Genomic DNA, 25574 nt, shown 5'->3' with positions numbered 1-25574 from the left:
GTCACTTACAACGGCCGACAAAATTGCCGAATTGTAATCTCCCCACAAAGGATTTGAAATCAAACAGGAGATGAGTGTTCAAAGTTGCCATTTTTACTTTAAAGTATATTTCCTTCCAATTGTAAAACAATGAATCACCACTCAATATCACAAGAGAAGACACAACAGACTGCACTTTGCATATATAAATACTGTTACATTTAATTCAGTTATAGACAGTCATGTGTGCAATAATATGGTAGGTGCTCAGAGCAGATGGTAAAAGGTAATATTTTCTTGAATATTCACTGAAGCTATCCACAAAGACAAGTAGCAACAGGTGATAAGTATAAAATGTGTATTTTTGTTCCCTTTACTCGATAAACTTTACATTTCTAAACTAAGCACATGGTGTGAAAAGAATATTCTAGAAAAAACTTCATTATCAGCATGATCTATTAAATTTTAGACTTGACAATTCATACTTTATATTCACTTTGTCCACTTACTAGGAGATTGAATTTGTATATTGATGACACATTTTGTGTGGATCACCAATAAGTATTCCGTATCCGAATATTTCAACTTTGCAAATTTACCAGTGTGTGACTGATATACAAATTACTTGATATTGTCATTCTTTCCGTAGACACACATCGGACAATTTATTACATTCTTACTTTGCTATATAAATAATCTTTTTTTTGTTTTAAAATTTCAAAAGTTGACAAACTATATTTCCTTTAGAAAAAATACAATGTTACTTGGACGATTCCGCTGGCAAGAATATACATGAGTTAAAAATGTCCATTGAGACTGAATTTTGGGACATTGTAAATGGTAAAGGCAAGATTTTTCACAATGAGTGTACTTTCTATGGAGTAACAGAAGTTAACCCTTTCACCCCACTTCCCTGTATACAGGTCCAACTTAACCATAGAAAACAATGGATTTGGGACAAACCATGGTGGTGAAAGGGTTAAATTTTAAATGCATGATCCCTTGTGCTGAATAGATACTTAAAAACTGTCATAAACAGAAGAAATTCTCTACTAACAGTACTATGGTCATTGTATGGTACAAGTCCCACTGACTCTTGTATAAAATGCTTTTAGAAACACACCATTGCATTAAAACAAATCTAAATATCCCTGACATATTACCATGGTCACATTGGAAACTGTTGCAATGACATTTTATTATGATGAGCAAAGTAAACAAACCCAGGTGAGTGAACTGAAAGTCAGTTTTTACCACTGACCCTCAATTTTCTTGAGGGTCTATGCTTTTTTAAATTGAAACACATGGTTTTCCTCCGATTGATTGGTCAGCAATAAAGTCTTGTGATTATTTCAATTTTTGCAACTCACTCAGTGAAGCCACTATTTTCTATTCATAATTTGAATGTTTTGTTGCATTGTTAACAGTATACACAGTTGGTTGACCTCTTTGGGTCAAATTTCTATTCATTGTTACCAGAGAGATTTGCCTTTTAGGTCATTACATATTTGCATGCCTGGACTGAAAGTCTGCTTTATATCTATCCCAGCATGCATTAGGCAAATGGAAAGCATGCCAACACTAGGGTATACTTGTCCCTCAATGCTAATTAGCCAAACCACTGTCGCTCTCTATACTTTTGGATCCTACCATGGGCATAGAAATCTACATTAACTATAATGTACTCCTGCATGCCTACATGTGTGTAGTACCTGCGTAGAAGTACTTGGAGATATCAAATAGTTGCGAGTGACTGACTGGATATGAAAAACTTATGATCTCCTTGTCGAATATTTCCAGATTAAAAGACTTTGACAGAAAATGACAAACTTACAAAATGAGATATATTTACTCTCTCTATACCTACACTGACTTCTCACCTGTACTTGTTAAAAATATGACCAAGAAACTAATCGAATGGTGAACTTGAAATGACATTGAAACTTCCATGATGCAGTCATGCAAGATTGATATAAACTACAAAAGAAACACAAATAATACAAGACTTCAGCCTATCACTTGAGGTAAAACCTGCAAAAGTGTATAAATTTTGATAAACCCTTCATCCCTACACATCTACACACCTAAGTAACAACCTCTGGTGTAACTTTGCACTTTTTAAAATTTTACTTTGCACATTGTTAAACTTGTCTCTTAAACAAAAAGGACATCCATGCAAACTTAGAAATATACAAGCATAATAAAAAAAAGCAGTAACTCTTGAGACAATCTCTCTTTTCAAAAAAAATGTTGAAATTCTGTTTATATAAACATGCAAAATCTGGTAGTACCATGTGTGTAAGACCTCATGACAGTGAATATACATAACATAACCATACTGGTCAGTATTGCAATATCCAGTGATACTATCCAGTACATCTACGTGTATATTCTTTGCTTTCAGAATTTTTCTAAGCATTTCCTGCCTTTGACTTCCACATAGGAGCATTCTCGAATCCATTCTTTCCACTTCGGTAGTCATTGATGGCCTGCTCGATCTCTCCTCTTGTTGTCATGACGAATGGACCTGCAGAGAGAGTATAACAACGTAATGAGTAATGGTGACCAAGGTGGAGGGAATATGAGGAGGGGAGGGAGGCTGTGAAATTTTGAAGATCATCACATGCGTGTTTGTACACAACATAGATTTCATTCAATGAGTTAACTGGCTGGATGCTACTGAAGTGCATCGAACCCAAAACACCAGCATCTACTGTATGAAATAATCCTGAGAATATTACACCAGCCCTTTCACCACCATGGTTTGGCCCAAACCCATTGCAACCAATGATGATTATGGACCTGTTTACAGGGAATAGGAGAATGCAAAGGTCAAAGGTCATTTACTTGTGAACACTCGCAAGTTTTCTTCGAAGCACGGTGATAATTTAGTGCCATTCACTTTACTTGCACTCTGTCAAATGATTTGAAAGACAGAGTGCGCAGAACACAAATTAGAATGACGATGTACAATGTGTGGACTAGAGGAGTACGTGGCTCATCCCTTGACGTAACCTTGAATGACAGAAATTCCAAACCCCATAATAAATAAATATACATCTGAATGCCATGATGCCATGAAATTCTAGCATGACCATAGTACCCTTTCACAGTGTGTTTGATACAGCAATTATACTACATTGAGGTAGCCCAAGGCTTAAAGCCTACAAATAGCATGTAGCTGCTGCAGTTACTGTGGTAACTATCTCTCTGTGCAAAAATCACAATCCATGTGAAAAGAGTGAGCGTCTTGCTTGCATTACAGGATGGCTACGCTAGCCAACATGGAAGTGTACAAGGTCAGATAATTATCCATCTCTACCCCTGTGAGTTATGTAAATGTGACTTTCACACACCATAGATGCTACAACAAGACTCGCTCTTGGGTCTATGAATACATGTAACCTTTTTGCAAGCAATCTGTTAATGATTCAGATGGCATTCAAGGTCAGCAGTGTGTAAGTTATGCATGTAAATTAATATTCATTTGTGACTTGAATATTTCAATCATTAGTCTATGAATTCAATTTTGAAATCTCTTTGATTTTACCATATGTACTTATGACCGCACAGCAGGATTGTCAGTTGTAGTGATTTAGATTTGAAGTGAACAAACTGCTCTCTATATCAAATTTTGGATGGAATTTGTCACTGTATCCAGGCCCTTTAGCAAGAATTGATGCTTGTTTCTAAACTTCAAGATGAATATCCCCTTTGCCTTGACCTGTCAAGCACACTATGTTCTCATTTTGTAAAATTGAGTTCTCAAATATACAGACTTGCATTTTGTAGTTCTTGCCGTTATTAAAGACTGGGGTTGGGTTTCCTCAAGCAAAGCAGAGTATAAACATAAGTCATTTTCAAAGCAAGTAATAGTCCAACAATCTGATAAATCTATGTGTGATACCAACTTCAAACATTACAGACATAGACAAACATTACCTAATATCTTTAAACCATGTTGTTTTAAATCTAAAAGCCCTCAAAAAACACCAACTAATCAGACTACAATTTACTGAACCAGAGACTGAACCTCCATGGCCCAATTAATTGAATAAATGATTAATTTCTACATTGGACAACATAGTGATTCTCTGCAAGGATAACCATGCCCATTAAGACGTTAGCAGATAAAGACACCATACTAGTATTTAAGGTGGTTGGAAAGGCTATTTTTGCCCAATTCTTTTCTCAGAGTTAATGTCAAATTTCAAGTGTTAGAATCAAGATATTTAGTTCAAATTTTCAGGATAACTCCCTTAGTTAATATTTCTCCAAAGAATACAAAAATTGTATATTTGCAGCCATGGTTTTGAAATATGACACCAGTAAATATTAAAATTTAATTTTTCATATTTGTTTTACATATTTGAATTTAATAATAATTGGATAGTATTAATATTACCAAATAAGTTATAAATATGTTGACACTATTATTGTAAGATTTGTACGGCAGGATTTGTAAATAAAATTTGTTTTTATGATTTTACTTGGGTTTATATATCAAAAAATTATTAAAAATTCTTTCAATTTCAAAATGTGATTTTTCAAAAAGTACTTCAAATACAGGAAAATTGTGCCGTACAAATCTTATCTGTAACCTTGTTAATAGGCTGTAAAAATTCCATGTCCATATCTCATTTCAAAGTTGGATTAAATTGGTATACAATTATGTAGGAAAACTGTTATTCTGTCAAAAATGTTGAAAACAAGCCATATTTGCACCCCTCTTTTGAAGTCATAGAGCAGTCTTTTTTGGTTAATCTCACTTTTGACACCTCTTTGACACTCAAAGAATCTAAAAATGCATTTACAATAGCAGTCACTCACTCTGAATGCCAGCACCGCCTTGTCAACTTTCCTGAAAAACAGCAAATAATGACTTTCCCTTTTCAAACATTTTATTAAAAGCTAGGGGACCTCTACCATAGTTAATACACTAAGGACTCCCCAACTTCTTCTTATTTGGTCAGTTTTTCAGAAGTTTTAACAGGCTATAACTCTGCAATGCCTTTGTGCCCAAATGTCTAGTTTTTTATTCCACAGAGAATGTTGACTACTTTTATATTTTAATAGTTTTGTTGAAATTTATAACTGACGCTCTAGCCTTTCCAACCACCTTAAAGTGGGTGTTTTTGTAATACATCTGCACAATGTTGTCACAGCTCTGCATCTTATTTTTGATTTACTGAACACAGCACACTGCATTTGAGTTATCTTGCCTTTATTAAGGTTTAATGCACCTCGGGGAAAGATATTTGGACTCTCAAACATTTTCAATTCTTTTTCTGATCTACCAAATGTAGGGGTTCATTTTGAAGCTCTTTGAGTGAGAAAGACTTTAACTGCCTAAGTTTTTTTTGGAATTCGAACATTTAATTTTTCTCCACAGAGTTACCACGGAGATGGCAGCCATTTTGAATTTCAAATATTGGTTAATCTTGAGTAATTTGTTTTTCTAGCACTGAAATTTGCACGGTGACCCCTAATTTTTATTCTTAATTTTAAAAGTGAATGGTTGAAAGATTCCGTGAGGAAAATTTGAGCGAAAGCTAAGCTTTGTACTTTTGAGGTGCATACTACCTTAACACCTTCAAACCATGTTATTTTAAATACAAAAGCAAAAAAAATACACCATGGTCTTGCAATTCAATTGCCTGTCAAATTTTTTGAAAAGATTTAATTTTCGCCACTGGCACTCTTTTAATCTGAACTGCCGAGGTGAGACTATTTGAAAACAAGTGAGAATATGGCAAGCTGCAGTGTAGTGGCATTATGCTTTACTTCTTGTGGACTTGGGAAATTAGTATCTATCAAAATGATAACACCAACCTTCAATGTGTGTCTGCTCAACATTTCAAACACTTGTGAAATGTCAGATTCTGAATGTCAAATCTCTTTTTTCTCAACTTTGCCAATCGCAGAGCCAAAGTTAGACTGTTAATTTTGAATTGACGTGTTCAAAAATTATTACGAAAAAAATTGCAGAGCGTACAAAGCAGCTGTGCGTTAGTAACATGAGAAAGTGACGCAAGTAGAAGCCTGTGACACTGTCTACCTACCATACTGGGAGACTGGTTCACCGATTGGCTGGCCAGCGATCACAACAAAGTGGAGTTTCTCATCGCCCTGGAAACAAAATTTGCAACAAATATGATCACAATAACAACTTCATGGTGTGGACTTTGGAATTTGTTCTACCACTTTTTAAAACGCAACATGAGAAAGTCTTACTTTTGAAAAGTATTTTCAGGATGTGTTAAATAAGATATCTTTGATCAGGTAACCTTTGAGATGTCACCTCTAATAATATTTGATCTTAATCTTTTTTTACTTTTTTACTTCTTTCTTATGAACGGAATTTAATTTTCAGCAGCATACATGAGCTGACATTCCAATATGCGTGTGTTTTATGGGGCAAATATGAACTGTTGAATATTGAATTATTTACAGTAAATGTTTAAATGTGATGGTAAAAGAAAGATTACTTTGCAGCCTATGAGGAAACTGAGACAGAGCAACTAGAAGTTTGCACAGAGAAGAAATTTTCGGAAGAAAAAATGACTAAGACTTATGGTATACTGCATCTTTGTATGGCAATATACTACAGCCAGAATATTGATACATAGAGGTTGAAAATAAAAAGCTATCAATTGAACATAACATTTGCCTCGCTGGAAACTTTGATATTAAGAGTCAGATCCACCAGATAAAGCTGCCCATATCTCGCACATTAAAAACCTTGATATGAATCAGCTAAGATTGTCCACTCACAAAAGAGCCGAGTTGTTAATCATTTCAGTTACTATGGAAACAGCAGCTAGATTTCCACATCAAATAAAAATGTGCAAGTCTGCAAAGCTGGTCATTGAGACAATAATACGCAAATTAATCAAGGAAAACCTACAATGATTTCAGAAGGGCACACTGATTTCGCCCCAGGGAGTCTAATTAAACATGCATGCATGTACATCGTAAATGTCGTGCAATTCATCTCCATGGGTTGTGTTCGCTTACCTTGTTTTCAGCCTCTAGAGTATCGCCATCACTTAGCACTAAGGTATAGTGCGGTTCACTCTCTTTGGCGTTACCTGGAGGCCCTGGGAAGAATGTAGACACATAAAAGATGCTCAATGCATTAACAATGGAGTGTAATCAGCACCGTGAGAAACACACACAGACACGCACACAAAGACCGTCAGTGATGTTATTCCTTTCACTACCCAAGTGTGGTTCAGTCCAATTGTTTTGCATACGGTGGGTGGATCCATATATCAAGAAATGGGTGAAGCGGTTACAAACAAAAGAAGTGAAACGCAGACCTATTCAGTTTATGTCTACACATCTCAGTATCACGCACAAAATCATTTCATAATGAGAAAAGATGCAGTGTGTTTAGCAGTTTTATTTCCCTCTTTATAAATTTCATGCACCTCAAGAGCCCTTGAGTAGAAGGGTAATATCTTGCCAGCTTGAAGCAGTTCCCAGCAAAATGTTGATTACTGACATAAGAATTTATTTAAACTTCTATGTGAATTGCCTGCTGTATATCTTGAAAAATTATGATAACACTGTCTAATAATCCTACATTTCTGTGAATATACCGGGTTAATTAATTTTCAGCTTCAATTATTACAGATACAAATTCACAATAAGCTATAGATGTGTAGCCGATAAAAATGCACTGATGTATTTCTATGTCAGACCGAAGTTCAAATATAAAAATGGAAAACCGCTGCAGGGTAGCCTGATTAAAAAGCTGCAAGATGTGACTTGGTTGAATACACACTTTCTAACTGCTCTGAGCATTTTTTTTTTCATCTGTCCAATTTCAAAGGCACTCACTGGGTTGGAACTGTGTTGAAATACTGACTACCCCTGATCTGAAAATAGAGTCATCGTTACAAAATTTCTGGAAGTGTTATTTTGATGACAGCATCGTGATGATGGTACTTGGCAATATTTTGCAAATGTGCTCCTTTCATATGCTTGTGAATTTTATGCTACCGGCGCAGAGAATATACAATGTAAAATCAATATCATTTCCAGATGTTCATAAGAAATTGATTTTTTTTCTGTAGAAAAATCTTTGCCTTTGAGAAAAATAACATATTTACTTGTACTACAGCCTAAATTTTCCTGAGAAGGATGTAGTTACATGACACCGACATAAAAGAAGAGTCATCAAGAAGTGAGGAAGATCCAGAATTAACCTTTTCTATTTCCGGAGAATTCTATTTTCAGTCGTGTATTTAATTATGGAATTAAAAATTTCCTTTCAGGAGTGATTACTCTATCAGTGAAATATTTCATACATTAAAAAATATTATTTACAGCCCCTCTCAATGATAGCATTTACAATTTTATGTACATGTATGATTGGAAAAAGCTTGAAATGGCCTCTAATCCTCTTCAATATAGGTATTATAGATTTTCTTTCATTTGTATGTTCTATGATCTACTAACATTTCTTGAAAAAAAAATGTTTCAAAGGGAAGTGATATGAATGTATCATATGCTAATGAGGAGGGTAACTTTCGTTGAAAGTGAGAAAATGAGAGAAAGAAAATGACGTTATTTGCGATAAGTGCTATTTGTAGTATACCTTAGGTACCTATAGTAGAAATTCCCATAGAATAAAAGACTACATATCACTTACCAAAATGGCCCTTGCCTGCTAATGTATATACAAATGCATTCCAGCCCTTTGGTAATGCCTGGGTCATCTTAGCTCCTTTGTCAAGTTTGAAATCGAGGTAATACGTTGGTGTCCTGGTTCTTACAGGGGACTATGAAACAGAGAGGAGCCATCAAAATGGAGTTACAATGGAATAATTATCATTCTATAAATAAAATTGTCCCTGTTATCCAAATGTTTGGCATTTATATGTTGAAAATGTGTAATAATTAATGTTAGTGTAAAATGCGCATAAAGGACATTTTTAACGAAACTTTGTAAATTTTTTCCGGTTTAGTGATTGAGGGGACTTATTTTGGAGTGTGTGGTGTCTGGAATTTTCAGAATGATCTACTCACCATGTTTTGGCCTTAATATTGCTAAAACACCAATTGTAAGAATTGTGACTAATTTGCAGACCTTTTTGCCTTTGGCATGGGAAAACTGACAGTGTACTTTACAGAAGTGTTGTAAACAGCATTCTAGCTTTACGTAGCGCAGACAATCCAAAGTGCAACTGGCGACAATGTCAGTCTTGACAAATATGCACTCGTGAGAGACTGTCACCTGTACACGATATCAGCTGCCCTGCCATTTTGAATTTTCAACTTACTGGAAGAGTTTTCCAGGAACAAATTTTTTGACTGTATACGTGAAGCATCATCAAAATCTTTTCAAATTTTGGCAAAATGCTTTTACGAGAAGATGCGTTATCCAACAGTTGCATTTTTTGAAGATTGATAGTTTACTTCCTGCAGTTTTTATGGGTAGCTAGTTTTCCGTATACATTAACGCAACTTCACCCATAACTTTCTGAGTTTTCCAATACAAACACTGCTATAAACATATTTCTCTTTTGTTACTTTAAAGAGCAATTTTTCATGGTTTCATTGAGCCAGATAGCAACAAACGTTAACTTGTTTTTATTGTCATGGCAGATATATGTATCAGTTTATACATTTGACAAAACATTTACATAGTGGTAATACATATATTAAGGACTTTTAATTCTGAGTTGCACATGCTAAGGTCTAAGAGAACACCGAGGCTGTGATATTTTGAATGATGTGAATGAAGTGGCCAGTGTTGACTTAAATTTGTTCATAGCAGCAGTTGCAAGCTCATGAAACTATAGGTTTAATTTTTGTACAGCATAATTACCTTTATACCCATAGACTCCCCGGCAATGACCTTCACCGTAACACCATCTTTTGTAACCTTTGGGATGTCCTTATCTTTGAGCTCCTGGTACTGTGGTTTTGTCATTTTCTCTGCCGATTTCAAATTCACCCAAAGTTGCAAGCCGTGGGCTTCTTCGCTGCCGTGGGGCATCTCAGAGTGTAAAATTCCACGTCCTGCCGTCATCCACTGTGCAAGAAAGAACAGATACAGAGCTTTGTACATCAGACAATATTGGAGACGTACATGTACAATACGCATGGAAGCACTTCAATATCGGAAGCATTTTGTATTTCGATTCTACGTCACAATCAATCACATACAGTTATTAAAGGGAGGCTGTCGTCAGAACTCTGCTCAAAGGTTGCTAGGGACCCCTGCGACCGATGTAAACATTGTATCTAGGGTACGTTGGTGATTGATGAAAGTTAAAACATTTTTGTTTAACAATAAATATCGTTAAATTTAAATTTTGCAGCTACACTGTATGTTGACGTGATGCATTTAGATATCATAGGACAGCCTCCCTTTAAATTGCTTCCAAAATGGAGACTGGATCGAATCTGTTTTTTTCAACTTTATAAGATTCTGCATCATCAACAGTTGTTTATTACATCAATCTATGACAAACAATGTTTTACATTCTTTTTTAATGACTATCACCTTCTAAAGAGAACTTTATATGTATTATGTACAATACTTGAAAACAATTTTAACAACAAAAATTACAGCTTGTTATATCTAAGAAAACTACAATATGCAACTAGATGATAAGTTAATAATTAAGTGACTCAATAAGGCTTCTTTGCACCAATGGCTGAAATTACAATTTTATATGTATTATTTTATGATAGCAATTATAATTAACAGTCAAAATGTGTGTTTTGGATTGCACAGTTTGACTCACAGCAGTAGCGGCATGATAAAACAGAACCATCTTTTCTCTACATTTATTTGGTATAATGAACCCAGTAATTTTTCCGGTAAATTTGAATATTGATAGAGATAATGGAAACGGATTGAAGGGCTTACAGCCTGAGCAATTATAAACAATGTGGCTGACAAAAAAGAGGTAATACAATGTAGTTGAAGGGGTAACCCAAATCTTGACAGGCCTTACTTGTAAATCTCCAGGGAATATTGTACCGGCGTGGCCGCAGAAATCTTCGTGTGTGAATGCCCCTGACACCATATAGGTGACGGTTTCAAAGCCTCTGTGTGGGTGGTCTGGGAAACCAGCAGGCTTCTTCACTTTGAACTCGTCCAGCATCAAAAAAGGGTCGAAACTTTTCAACTGATGGATACAAACATACAATAAAGCATCAAACAAGACAGTTTGACAAAATTCAATTCAGAATTAACATATCTCAATACCATACCATCCTTTGCTATTCTACAACAGCACATACCCATCTAGAAACTTAAGGAGAAGTTAATGTTTTCAATATCTCCTTTTTCCCCCCATACTATTTACCATGACAACTGGCCACCATTTTGAATTCTCACAATTCATATATGTTTTGCTTCAAACGCTGTTGCTGTACATGGTATGAAACTTTAGAAAAACATAGGGCCAAAGTCCCTGAAGCTACTATAGACATGGATACAAAATTAAATATTTCCTGACTGTATGAAATTATCTCACTAAGGTCATCCTAGGGACATGTAAACCAAATATTAAAGCTGTCTGACCAGCGGTTTTGAAAAAACAAGCGACTCAACAGTTGACAGAGCTCTGCTGTGTTATGTAGAGAATAACCTTTTGTGACACATGTATTGATGAAGAAGGTGGATATCTTGATAGCTCATTTCAGGATGGCCTGACCAAAAATGGAAAAAATTCCGTAATAATACAGATTTGCATATTTCATCAGACTATATTAGTCTATAATACATGTAGCAAATAAACGAGAGTTAATTGCATTCTAATTAGAGTAAACAAGGCTTGTAAAAAACAGCATATCTGTCAGGTTTTAAAGAATCCTGAGCTGGTTATCTTTTAATATCAGTATTTTAACCCTTTCACCACCATGGTTTGTCCCAAATCCATTGTTTATGTTAAGTTGTACTGTATCAGGGAACTGGGGTGAAAGGGTTAAAGAATCCTGAGCTGGTTATCTTTTAATATCAGTATTTTAATCCTATTAACGAAGCACATTTTAACTTTCAAATTAACATCATAAGTTCTGTTGAATAAGTTGAGCCTGTAGGTAATCAGAGAAAGCACACAGAAGAGACAAATGTTTGAAACTTAAGAAGTTCAAGGTCATCAAAAGCATTATAAGGAATCATGTTACACTTTCATTGCACTGTTTACACAGATTGCATAATTGCTATAAATAGCACATGAGGAATCTTACAGCCCCGCTTTACCATAAAAACCCTATCACTTTGACCACTCTTTTAATTGACCACTCTATTTTTTTCCTCAAAAATAATCTTATTTTCTCCTTTCCAAGTCAACCATAAATGGAAATTCGAACTTTCTCTATCTCTATTTATTTGACCACCCTATCATGACAAACTATTATGAGCAATTTCTTTTAGATAACATAAATGGTGGTTCAGAATGTATCAAAGTTGGGATTCAGGAAAGTTGCCTTTACATGTTTTAATCCTCAATTCACTATGAACTTTCAAAAAAAGTTGAACTTTCTGATAATTCCACACCAAATTATTTTGGCTTTGATGATTTCCTATTAATTCAATTATTTAAAATCATATTAATTATTTTTTTCCGGGTGAATTGATAGGGTTTATACAGTACAAGATTACATACAATGTAAGTCAAACTTTGACCAAAAATGACAAAAAAATTCCTTAAAAATACACATTTGCATATTTCATCACAATTTGAACAAATCTAAGTTGGGTTATCCCTAGGGACCTGTATACCAAATAACAAAGCTGTCTGACCAGCGGTTATGAAGAAGAAGATTTTTTACCAAAAACACCTTTTTTGGCATTAATTTGCCTATTTTCAACAATATCAAACATAGGGCCAAAGTCCCTGAAGCTACAATAGACATGGATACAAAATTAAGTATTTCCTGACTGTATGAAATTATCCTAGGGACTTGTAAACCAAATGTTAAAGCTGTCTGACCAGCGGTTTTGAAAAAAACAAGCAACTCAACAGTTGACAGAGCTCTGCTGTGTAATATGTAGAGAATAACCTTTTGTGACACATGTATTGATGAAGAAGGTGGATATCTTTCATTAACATTGTAAGTGAGTTCTGTTGAATAAGTTGAGACTGTACATACGCAGAGAAAGCACACTGAAGAGACAAATGTTTGAAACTTAAGAAGTTCAAGGTCATCAAAAGCATTATAAGGAATCATGTAACTTTCATTGCACTGTTTACACAGATTGCACAATTGCTATAAATAGCACATGAGGAATCTTACAGCGAAGCTTTACCAAAAAACCCTATCACTTTGACCACTCTTTTAATTGACCACTCTATTTTTTCCTCAAAAGTAATTTTATTTTATCGTTACCAAGTCAACCATAAATGGAAATTAGAACTTTCTCTATCTCTATCTCTATTGACTATTTTGAGCAATTTCTTTTAGATAACATACAGGGCACAATAATGACGGTTCAGAATATGTCAAAGTTGGGATTCAGGAAAGTTGCGTTTACATGTTACAATCCTCCAAGATGGTAAGCATTTCACTACGAACTGTCAAAAAAGTTGAACTTTCTGATAATTCTCCATAAAAATTATTTTGGCTTTGATGATTTCCTAATTAATTCAATTATTTAAAATCATATTAATTATTTTTCTGGGTGAATTGATAGGGTTTATACAGTACAAGAATTACATACAATGCAAGTCAAATTTTGACCAAAAATGACAAAAAATTCCTTAAAAATACACATTTGCATATTTCATCACAATTTGAACAAATCTAAGTTGGATTACTCCTAGGGACCTGTATACCAAATAACAAAGCTGTCTGACGAGCGGTTATGAAGAAGTAGATTTTTTTCAAAAACACCTTTTTTGGCATTAATTTGCCTGTTTTCAACAATATCAAAAAATTAAAAAAACGGTTTCTCAAAATCCTATTTTTCATCTACACAAGAAATATCAAATCAGTAAGTACTGCGGTTCTCAAGATATTTGAGTGGACGGACGCCTCACAAACGGACATACATACATACATACATACATACATACATACATACAGACTGACGACGGACGCCGGACGGATACCCATCCCAATAGCTTCTATAGACTATAGTCTATAGTAGCTAAAAATTAAAAAAAATCGGTTTCTCAAAATCATATTTTTCATCTACACAACAAATATCAAATCAGTAAGTACTGCGGTTCTCAAGATATTTGAGTGGACGGACGCCTCACAAACGGACATACATACATACATACATACAGACTGACGACGGACGCCGGATGGACACCAGTCCCAATAGCTTCTATAGACTATAGTCTATAGTAGCTAAAAAACGATGATTGATCGTCCCATAATTATAGCTTTTACCATTCAACATCAAACGCTAGGGTCCAGTACAATTTCATTTCAAACATACAGAGCACGACATTTACGATTCAAACATCAATTGTTGCTTTAGTGCAAATTTACATGTAGCAAGACCCAATACATATATATTTTGTACTCATTAAGATGGTAAATATTTGAGAAGCCACATTCTCCTTATGAATTATCAATTATTAACTAAAACTTGTGCTTGTAAAGCATAAGGTAAGTGCATGGGTTCTCTGTAAATATAAGTTATGAATAACGGTAGCCACAGTGGTACATTATCCCTGGCTTAATTCCTACAGAATATTAAATAAAGAACAGAGAAGGACACAGAATGGAAAACAAGAGAATACCACACCTCAGGCCGGCCCACACTTCTCCTAACTCTAGCACCGACACCTTCTGATTGCTCCACACTCAAGATGGCCTTTGCAACTGTCCTTGATGTCATAGTGGAATTGTTGGCTGTGAACACGAATTTGTCGCTGAGGGGTGAGTTGGGGTGGAATTCACGCTGCGAATCAGCTCCAGCAGTCCTGCCTCTGTTTAAAGACAACACGGTAAAAATAAGGAAGGTGCGACTGACTCTGCTGTTGATGCTGTGACCAAACCGGAGCAGGGAAGCTCTTGCAAGCAAGCTATTCATCAAGGTTAGAATTGCAAGCCAATGACTGGTGAGCTGTCTTGAAGCCTGTGTATCAAACAAATGGAAGATAGACACCGGTGTCAAGACCCTCACATGCCAAAAAAGGTGTAAATTGAGCTTATCAGCTAGAATGAAATTTGAGCATTAATGAATAAACCCATACAATTTCTTCTTGTAAGAGTTTATAAGAATCGGATTTTGATAAGTATTTTTATGAAAATTAGTTAGCGTGAGAATCTGATAAGATTCTTATAAGTATTTTATATGAAAATTAGAGTAAGAATCTTATAAGATTCTCAAAAACTTCTTATAAGAAACAACATTTCTTACATAATTCTCATAAGAAAATAAGTTGGAGGAAAAATGAATAAGAAATCTTCATAAATGAGTTTAAGAAATTTTGTTTGTTTCTTGTAATTTCCCTAGTCAAAATTGGTTTGACTACAAATACTTATAAGAATCTTATAAAATTCTTACTCTTAACTAATTTGCCTAATTTGCATTAAAATACTAACAAGAATCTTTTAAGATTCTTATGAGAATCTCATAAGAAGATTTTGTAGTTTCTAACTACATTAGACATTAATGTATTTTAGCCCATGCAAAGTCTATGATAGAGATTCACATAATATGTAAGACAGATTGAGATGGCTGAAAAAAATTCAAGTTTGTCAATGTGAATTGTGTAATGTCCAAAATTTCAAGATCATCAATCTGTAGAAGGTTCTGGTGGTAATTTGAATTGTCAGTAGAAAGTTAGGTAACCCATTGGAGGAGATTAGAAATTTAAAATGTGTGTCAAGCCTTGTCAGTATTTGACTTAAATGACGCGGTAGTGACAATGTTATGTAGGAAATCCATGGTTAGTAAATTACACATCAAAATCTTGTCATCATTTACTGGGTATAAAAATACACTGCATGTATTAATCCTCTTTCTCCCAAGTGGTTTTTATATTTATGGTTTGTCTATGGGGCCTGGTGGAAAGATTAAGTATAAACATAGACTGAAGGCTTTGATTCAAAAGGCAAAAGGTAAAACATCATATAAAATTTATGCAAATTGAAAATTCTATTACTGAGATTCACGGAGATTATATGCCAGAAAGAGATTGATGATTTTACAATTGAAATAATTTCCAGATCTTCAAATTGTGAAATGTCCTGGTGGTAATTTGAATAGTCAGTGACAGTCACTCATCTAAAGAGATCAGAAATTTAAAATTTAATGTTGAGTCCTGTTGGTGATTGACTTAAATTATGAGTTAACAACATGTTATCTAGGAAATCCAAGGTTAGTAAGGGATCGTCTCAGATTGCCGCATAAGTTAGAAAGGAAAAACTCATTTGTTTATAAGGGAAAAGGGGGTTTGACCTCCATTCAGAACTTTACTTTCACACTTTTATCTCGTGATCACAAGTTCTGTTTACATTGTGTGTAAAGATAAACAAAACTGCACACTGGTACCGACAAATATAATCACATAATAATAATAATAACGGTAACCGCTTTCAACTTGTTCGTTTCATGCTATTATGTTTACTCCAAAACGTAACTTACCAACTGCAACATTGTATCATAAACTTTTCATTCATCAAATTATAAAGATAACAAGGATCATTGACAGGGAGAGGGGTTTAGATCTAAATGAAGGAATTTTGTTTCTTGAACTTTAATATACGAAAATCTGAGGCAGTCCCTAAATTAGACAAAATCTTGTCATCATTTACTGAGTATAAAAATTGACTGAAAGCTTTGATTCAGAGTAACACATTCTATAACATTTTATTTGTAAATTATCTGTGGATGTATTCCACTATAATTCCTGTAATTTGTACTCATATAAGATTATAGATAAATATGAAATTAAGCAACAATATTCTCTTGCTCCTTTACGTTATGATTAGATTGCAGTGCCAGAGTACAAAAAATTCTAAGTGCACATGAGGAACTTTGTCTGTTTTTGGCAACTGGGAACTTATTAGGGTGTCATTTGTACCAATAATATCTGAAAACTATTAGAAGTTCAAGTTCAAAACAATTCAAGATGGTACGGATAACTTCTGATATTTAAAAGATGAACATTTTTTATTCAGACCATTGATAAGCATCGAAGAGATGATAGTTTCAAATCAAATGGAACGGTGGAAGGAAATGTACTGAAAGTTCATCAGAAGATTCTATTGGGCAAAAATTCAACTCAGTCAGGTAATTGTGAAATGTAGATTTCCCATAATTCATTATGATTTGTATTCTAAGAGATTCCTCAGTGAAGTCTACCATGTCTCCCATGTGTAGACAAATTCATAGACATGGTTGTAAAAATTCTGAAAACATATTTTTAAGCACACCATTCTGAACAATGCTCATTTTAATGAATGAAATGTAAATGATTTGTGTAGGCTTTTAATTTATTAAAAATTTCCTGAATGGCAAATAATAAAGAAACAGGAGTGTCTTATATTTTATATTTGACTAATGGCATGCTATAACCTTACTGTATTTGCTAATGCAGTGAAAAAATCTTAATTTGAATAAATTTGCATTATTTATTATAGCCCTCCTAAAAATCAGAACCACATACCCGTATATTTTCAAGCAGGGGTGACATTCCCCCCCCCCCCCGTCGTTATTGAAACCTGTTGAAAGTACTGCCCTCCACCCCTCCTCCACATACTATTTTCACCCAATAAGACAACAGACATATTAAAGGTAGAATGCACCTATTCTGACTCTCAAACTTTTACAATTTATTTTTTTTGGCCTACCACTTGTGGGAGTTTATTTTGAAGCTCACTCAGTAAATTAAATTTTATTTTTCACCAGGAGTGAAAACAGAGATGGCAGCCAGGTACTTTGCCTATCTAGTATCAAATTTTGCATGGTCATCACGATTTTTTATTCTTGATTCGAAGGGAAATGGTGTAGAGTTTCCTTGCAGAAAGTTTAAGTCTTTAAATTTTGAGGTGCAATACTATGTCTTTAATGGGACATGGAAACTTTCCATGTTACATTTTAAAATTGCACATGTAAAGATTGGCAAATCTTTACATATGCAATTTTATGCAACATAGCTGTCTTTCAATATTACACTATTAGTTGCTAATAGCCACCGTGAAGTGCACTCTAGCTATTAGCTAACCAGTGGTGATTGCTGAGAATTCCTGGCAAGTCAGCTATTCAATCTATTAGCTGTTATTAGCTATTTTAAGCTGGCTACCAGCTTGCTGCCAGCTAACTAACCAGTGGTGATTGCTGAGAATTCCTGGCAAGTCAGCTATTCAATCTATTAGCCGTTATTAGCTATTTTAAGCTGGCTACCGGCTTGCTGCCTGCTAACTAACCAGTGGTGATTGCTGAGAATTCCTGGCAAGTCAGCTATTCAATCTATTAGCCGTTTTAGCTATTTTAAGCTGGCTACGGCTTGCTGCTGCTAACTAACCAGTGGTGATTGCTGAGAATTCCTGGCAAGTCAGCTATTCAATCTATTAGCCGTTATTAGCTATTTTAAGCTGGCTACCAGCTTGCTGCCAGCTAACTAACCAGTGGTGACTGCTGAGAATTCCTGGCAAGTCAGCTATTCAATCTATTAGCCGTTATTAGCTATTTTAAGCTGGCTACCGGCTTGCTGCCTGCTAACTAACCAGTGGTGATTGCTGAGAATTCCTGGCAAGTCAGCTATTCAATCTATTAGCCGTTATTAGCTATTTTAAGCTGGCTACCGGCTTTGCTGCTTGCTAACTAACCAGTGGTGATTGCTGAGAATTCCTGGCAAGTCAGCTATTCAATCTATTAGCCGTATTAGCTATTTTAAGCTGGCTACCAGCTTGCTGCCTGCTAACTAACCAGTGGTGATTGCTGAGAATTCCTGGCAAGTCAGCTATTCAATCTATTAGCCGTTATTAGCTATTTTAAGCTGGCTACCGGCTTGCTGCCTGCTAACTAACCAGTGGTGATTGCTGAGAATTCCTGGCAAGTCAGCTATTCAATCTATTAGCCGTTATTAGCTATTTTAAGCTGGCTACCGGCTTGCTGCCTGCTAACTAACCAGTGGTGATTGCTGAGAATTCCTGGCAAGTCAGCTATTCAATCTATTAGCCGTTATTAGCTATTTTAAGCTGGCTACCGGCTTGCTGCCTGCTAATTAAAGGAAAACAGCAATTTTCGCTCCATATAAACAGTCAATTTCCACAAGGTCTCATGTCAGAACAAGGTAGTGAGGACTGCAACTTTAACTTTCTCTGAGTTCAAGAATCTATATTTGGCATTTAGTAAGTTCCGCATGAATGCATCATTAAATAGGCATTTACATGCAAAATAAATATATGAGATGGGAATGCTGCTATTTCAAAATTGATCAAACACCCTGAGATATTTATGTAAATATTTGTTCTGTAGATGTATTTACTATAATTACATGTATGTGTTCAGTACTACATCAACAGGATTGGCTGTTTCTTTCTCATTAAAATCAACACATTCATGGTAGAATCATATTTATGACATTTCCCCGACAGTTTTGCATAGATTCATAGATTTCCTTCAAGGGTGTAACGGGTATACTGTGCTCTCGCTGTCGCTCGTAACGCTCGTAAATTACGAACAAAAATGAAAATTTACGAAAAAAAAATGAATGTGTGATCGGCCATTTACGAACAATTTTGTTATTTTTGAAGCATGATTTTCGTTTGAAAATATCAATCACATCTTGATTCTAGGCCGATGGTCGAATGCAAAATTTATCCTGTCATTTTTGAAGCCGGATTTTCAGTTCAAAATAAAAATCGAGTCGCGATTGCCGGCCGATAATCGAACGCAAAAGTTATCTGGTTATCCTGCATCGCGCATGTACATGTACACAAGTCACATGGTTATTACCCTTTGACCGGCCTCCGGCTACATGAGCATGCATTGCGCTAAACGTTTCAAGATCCCCGTTCTGTACGCGCGATAGTAGTATGCTTTCATGGATCACCTGTATCAAGGTAGTTTCGAGATACCCTACATTAGCATCAAAATTGAAAATGGCAGGAAGGAGTAGTGAGTCTGCTTGATCGAAGTGGACATTAGCAGCGGTAAAATGCTAGATACATACTTACCTGAGCTAAAAATAAAAATGACAATCAAAAACAAGCTAATCAGGAAACAACAGAGAAAAGTAGAAAGGTGGATCGAAGTTGCACAAAGTTCTTGCCTGAGTCGAAGGTGAGTCGGTCGGTCATTTGACATGTTATTTGAGCTGGGTCACATGTTTTTTCCTCGCTTGGTGATCGAGTTTGCAAAATTTGAACGCATTAATCAAATCGGTTACATTTTAAAAACTATTTCTATCGAAATCCACGGCAAATTTAATTACCTAGTTTAGTTTTCCATTGATGATATACTATTTAAAATGTTCATTTTTGTTCGTAATTTGTGAGCACACGGCGAGAGTACAGTAATGGAAAGTACTACTGTCAAAAAAAAATTACTATCGGCAGCTCTTTGTGGGGGAAATGGTTTCTCAAAAAAAACTAACGAGGACCCAAGATTCAGTCATGGGTCAGTCAAAAGTATTTCAAATGCTTTGATGAGCATCAGTCTAGTCGGGAGTCGGACACGGCCATTTATTCACATGTCAATGTGATAACACTCATCCCCTGAACTATACACTAGATGATGAACAATTTCACTTTCCCTCTCAAGGCATGTTTTCCGTGGCTAGAGTATGACCAAGACTCAAAACTTATGAGCTGTAAATGGTGCAAAAAGGCTGGGAATAGAAATTCGTTTACTAGTCCTGGGTGCCCATATCTCCTGAAAGATTACTGCACAAAGCATGCCAGGATTGGTGACCATAAAGCTGCTGCTGATGCCCGAGTATACGCGCCTGCCTTTCAAGATGTGGTGTCAAATGCTTACTGCAAGGAAGAAGCCACTGTGAAGGCTGCCATGACCAATATTTACTACATGGCAAAGAAGAACTGTCCAAATGATCATTTCAGTGACCTGAACTGGCTGACCATAATGCAGGTAGGGTTTCTGCTGAAATTTTTCGGATTTTATGCATAGATTCAAAATTAAAATAAAGATTTCTCTTAAAATTTGTGTTTATGAAAACACTGCTGATGTAAATAAAGTCAATTTTTCTCGCCTTTATAAAGTATACCCCAGTCATTTTTTTCAGATTTTTGCCAAAATTTTGATAAAAAAGAGTAGCCAATCAAATATGATTTCCATTTGATCAAAAATTATCAATAAAATTACAGAAATATCATAAAATTAGTAAAATAAACTACTAAATTTTGAAAAATCACAGCATTCAAATGGTTAACCTGTCTTTGTATAACATGTCTTTAAAACATATAAAAAAATCAGTCAGAAACATGATACAATTTTCATGTTTTCATTTTCTTATTCATAGGGTTGTGATGAGCTGAAGGGACTAAAGGTTGATGCACATACTAATTATGAGCACCCTAATTCCATCCACAGCTTCCAAGAAGCCATGAAACTGGTAATAGATGAGAAGATGGTATTGGAACTTCTGCAGTCTGAATTCTTTGCTGTACTGACTGATGAGATGGCAGATATAGCCATGGATAAAACTGTTATCATTTATTTAAGATACCTTGTACAAGGCACAATCAAAGTTAGATTTTTTGAGGTTGTAGGTTTAGATGGAACTTCAGCTGATGACATTTATAACACAATTGTCAGTGTTTTGGAGGGCAAGGGTTTGAAACTGAATAAAATGTGTGCTGTTGCCACAGATGGTGCCAGTGTTATGACAGGGAAGCACAAAGGTGTCACAACTTTACTGAAACAGGACAACCCATTTATTATCAGAACACACTGCATTGCTCATAGGCTTGCCCTTGCAGCTGCTCAAGCTTCACATGCTATACCATACCTTGACAAATTTGGAGAGAAACTCAACCAAATTTACAATTACTTTCACTACTCAACCAAACACAAATCAAAACTGACCAAGATCTTCTCTGTGTTGAATATGGAATTAAGGAGACAATTTGTGCGTCCCTGTGATACCAGGTGGTTATCTGTTGGTGGAGCAGTTGATGCTGTTTTAGCTAATCTCAATCCTCTCATCATGTGTCTATCAGATGATGCCTACCCTAACACTGGGACTGGTGATGCCACTGCTGTTGGATTGTTTAAATATGTGACAACATACCAGTTTCTTGCAACTTTACATTTCATGTCAGATGTTTTAAAACAACTGAATTTCCTGAGTAAGACATTCCAAAAGTCTGACAGTGATTGTTCAATTGTGTACTCACATGTTACAGCTAAAAGTGACACTTTCAAAAATATGAAAGTAAATGCTGGTCAGAGATTACTTGAGTTTCTGAATATGGTACCCAATGAACCAGATGAAACTGGTAAATTTTACCTGAAGATGTTTGAGGTAGGCAAACCTGTTCAGCCATCATTTGTTCTCACTCTCCCAGAAGGGGCAGAGGGTATTGCTATCAGTGACAATCAAAACTACAGGAAGTGGTTTCAGAGTAGCAGGGAAAAGTACATAGATAAATTAGTATCAAACCTCAGTGACAGATTTGATGATCTTGGTCTGCTTGGTGCATTCAAAATTTTTGTACCAAGTAATTATCCACCAACTTCTAGTGAGGAGTACAAAACATATGGTGAACAGGAGATAGATGCATTGTGTGAGCACTATGGTTGTGAAAGAAATGGCAAAGATGGTAGAATTTGTAAACAGTGATTGATTCTTCTGCTTTGAAGGATGAATGGCCTGATGTTAAAGGTATATTGTCTTGCAACTACAGAGGCATGCCCTATCAGGCAACTTGGCAGCAGATACTGAACATGAATGTTTTGAGCTCTTATCCCAATGTGTCCATACTAGCAAAAATTAGTCTTATCATACCAGTCAGTACAGCAGACTGTGAGAGGGGTTTCCCGTTATAATTTGATCAAAACAAAACTCAGGGCATCCCTAAAAGTATCATCTGTCAGCTGCCTGATGACTCTGGCGATAGAGGCTCCCCCTTTGAGAGACATGAGTACTTTCAACTTTCACAGGGCTTTCCAAATATGGGGTATGAAAAACAGGAGACTGATGTACAATGTTCAGTCTAGAGGTACAACTGCTGATGATGTGGTGGTCATGACCTGATGTGTAGATTACTCAATAATATTCAAAGGTTGGCCAAAATGGCACACTGTTTGGGTGAGGATATCCCTGAGGATGAAACTTAGAACAGTTGAATTGTATCATGACTAATGTATTCTGTAGTTTTATTGAGTTTTGCAAATGTGTTCAGCATTAATAACAGAATAAATGTGTGAAAAGCATGAAGTGTTTGTCAATTTTGTATGTCTGTCTGATTAGGTAACTGAAATGATCATTTGGGCAGTTCTTCTTTGCCATGTAGTAAATGTTGGTCATGGCAGCCTTCACAGTGGCTTCTTCCTTGCAGTAAGCATCTTGAGATGCTGGAGTAATACTTGGGCACCAGCAGCATGCTTTGTACAAATATTTTAGTATTTGTGTCTTGATCATACTCAAGCCACAGGAAGCACACCTTGAAAGGGAAAGTGTGAAATTGTTAGTTTATAACTTCTATGTAATTTCCAATGATGAAATATGGAGTGACAGTATTGGTTTGTAAAAATCGGGGGGGGGGGGGGGGGGGGGGGCTGTAATTGTACTTACTAATTTTTTTCAACCTAAATTCGTAAATTTACTAACAGTTTTGAAAAGCCAGGGAGAGCACAGGTATATATTCACGTGAGTTTATGCCCATTTTCCAAATTCAATGTTCAGTTTTTCCCTGCACAAAAAACCATTTTTATTGTTCCACCCCAAAAATATAATGGTACAGACTGTTGGGTGGCTCTGTGCAGCTGTAGCAGGACAATTGAATTGACATTATGGGCCCAATATTACCAGGTTGTTTACAAATGTGAAAGGCACAAGGCACATCAGTCTCCTTTGGGAACTGGTTGCTATTTTTTTTCTACACAGACCAAAAGTTTCTTTTTTCATTCAAATAATTAAATTATCTAAATATTAGACAGTTGAAAACCTTTGCTTATGACAATGGTCCATGGAAATGCTGACCAATGCTTCACTCGTGCACCATTACAAAGTAGTCATGATGAATCCTTGAATATGCTGTACTCATGGTTACTGGAAATGTCTGAGTTGCCATAGTGATCACTTTGAGGCTGATAATTTGACATACAGGCTCACTTACTCAGAAAACCCCACTTTGCCATGGATGCGGTTTGAAGCACAAACGTGGACCATGGAGGTACAAAAGACCTTGTGCCTTGAGGCTTCATGGTTAGACAAACAGTGGCCATGGTACCTTAATAGCACTTGTTCGATAACCATTCTCATCGTATACGCTGCGTGATTACACAGGGCACTCACCCCCGTACCGAGTGAATCATCGCCAAGCTGGTCAACAACAGCCACCGTGGGTCGATGAGAGAAAGTGCTGAGTCAGCACATCCTTTGGCTTGAAAGTTGGCAATATCTCGCTCCTACCTCAATAGCCGAAGTTATACACTGCAGTGTCACGACAACTTTATGTTTTCATCTCAAAAATATTTTTCCGGTAACGAAATTGCAACATGGAATTACCGTATCATGAAAGAGAAGCTGTCTTCGCGACCCTGCTGCTGTGGGCTGCATGTGCACGGATAACATGCATCCAGCTGCAAAGCTGTAGCTCGAGGTTTTGCCTAGGTATTTGGGTCGGACAGCAATTGCCGTCAGATCCAGCTACTGTAGATAAAAACTGTCCATTAAAAAATAAACTGATGAAGAGTGTGACTTTTCCCCTCCGTCACGTTACAACGTAATGTGAGAAAAAGCGTGATCACAATGACTCGACAAAACAAGACCTAATTTTTACGGGACAGCGGACATTCAACTTTTGCCAGTTTGGGGTTTCATGTAAAGTCAATTCAAATTGTAAACTGTAGCTTTCTCTCCCGATTCTGCAGTCAGAATGAAACATTTAACCTGCATTTCCTGAAAAATTACTAAGATGATGTTACACTTTTACGACAGAACGGTACAGAACCACACACACAAGGCGGGGAGCTGCGAAAGTCCTCGACCGTGGACAGTGTAATTTACGTCTGCCAGCTACAGCTGCCGCGCCCCACGGCGGCCTATACAGGATAATTATGTACAGCGCTACACTGAATGGCTACAATGTTCGTAATCGCATGTTCATTGCCACGGTACATGCACTGGTATCGTAGTACCACTACTACGGTCAGTGCTATGAACGGCTCGGATTGTACATACAGATGCACTGGTAAACCTTCATTGAATAACATAGATTCGTACTTACCGATCTAAGTAATGTTGCAGCACCCTGAGTTTCCTACGCGACGTTATTACTGACGGTAATAGCCTTCGTCGCCGTCCAAATCGATATTTATACACAAACAGTCGAATGATGACGAAGTTTCGCGAAGTATCGCGGCATACATGACAAGACGACTATAAAGCAGGGGTGATTAGGTTGTTATGCAGGGTTTTGGAACAATTCAAAATCTTCGAATATTATTTCCGTAAAAGTCATTAAAGATT

At 36.0% G+C, this 25574-nt stretch overlaps 2 protein-coding genes across 3 annotated transcripts; one reads left to right on the top strand and one right to left on the bottom strand.

The window, feature by feature from the left end:
* Nucleotides 1-2156: 2156 nt before the first annotated feature.
* LOC139131354 (pirin-like) lies at nucleotides 2157-25467 on the bottom strand. Of its 2 annotated transcripts, none has more exons than XM_070697367.1 (8): nucleotides 25333-25467; nucleotides 14708-15040; nucleotides 10956-11129; nucleotides 9818-10024; nucleotides 8639-8768; nucleotides 6997-7079; nucleotides 6042-6108; nucleotides 2157-2506 (listed from the first exon to the last, which is right to left on the bottom strand). In XM_070697367.1, exons 2-8 carry the CDS (start codon nucleotides 14993-14995, stop codon nucleotides 2391-2393), a joined length of 1065 nt encoding a protein of 354 aa, XP_070553468.1. In that variant the 5' UTR covers nucleotides 14996-15040; nucleotides 25333-25467; the 3' UTR covers nucleotides 2157-2390. The 2 variants fall into 2 exon arrangements, with proteins under 2 accessions (XP_070553468.1, XP_070553469.1); XM_070697368.1 differs by having other exon boundaries at nucleotides 14708-14891; nucleotides 25333-25466.
* On the top strand, nucleotides 20636-22721 carry LOC139132202 (E3 SUMO-protein ligase KIAA1586-like). The gene is made up of 2 exons (XM_070698592.1): nucleotides 20636-21007; nucleotides 21399-22721. Exons 1-2 carry the CDS (start codon nucleotides 20651-20653, stop codon nucleotides 22719-22721), a joined length of 1680 nt encoding a protein of 559 aa, XP_070554693.1. The 5' UTR covers nucleotides 20636-20650.
* Nucleotides 25468-25574: the final 107 nt, after the last annotated feature.

Source organism: Ptychodera flava, chromosome 4 (assembly GCF_041260155.1).
Source record: "Ptychodera flava strain L36383 chromosome 4, AS_Pfla_20210202, whole genome shotgun sequence".
Classification (NCBI taxonomy): Eukaryota; Metazoa; Hemichordata; class Enteropneusta; family Ptychoderidae; genus Ptychodera; species Ptychodera flava.
Note: the sequence above shows the minus strand (reverse complement) of the source record. Positions and strands in the feature narration are given on the sequence as shown.

What these genes read in the sequence shown, in the direction of transcription:
- LOC139131354 (XM_070697367.1), bottom strand. Translation starts at nt 14,995, where the DNA reads ATGAATAGCTTGCTTGCAAGAGCTTCCCTGCTCCGGTTTGGTCACAGC. An exon ending in GAAGTGTGGGCCGGCCTGAG is followed by an intron (nt 11,130 to 14,707) that starts GTGTGGTATTCT and finishes TGTATCCATCAG; the next exon opens with TTGAAAAGTTTCGACCCTTT. An exon ending in TATTCCCTGGAGATTTACAA is followed by an intron (nt 10,025 to 10,955) that starts GTAAGGCCTGTC and finishes TTTCTTGCACAG; the next exon opens with TGGATGACGGCAGGACGTGG.
- LOC139132202 (XM_070698592.1), top strand. Translation starts at nt 20,651, where the DNA reads ATGATGAACAATTTCACTTTCCCTCTCAAGGCATGTTTTCCGTGGCTA. An exon ending in ACTGGCTGACCATAATGCAG is followed by an intron (nt 21,008 to 21,398) that starts GTAGGGTTTCTG and finishes TCTTATTCATAG; the next exon opens with GGTTGTGATGAGCTGAAGGG.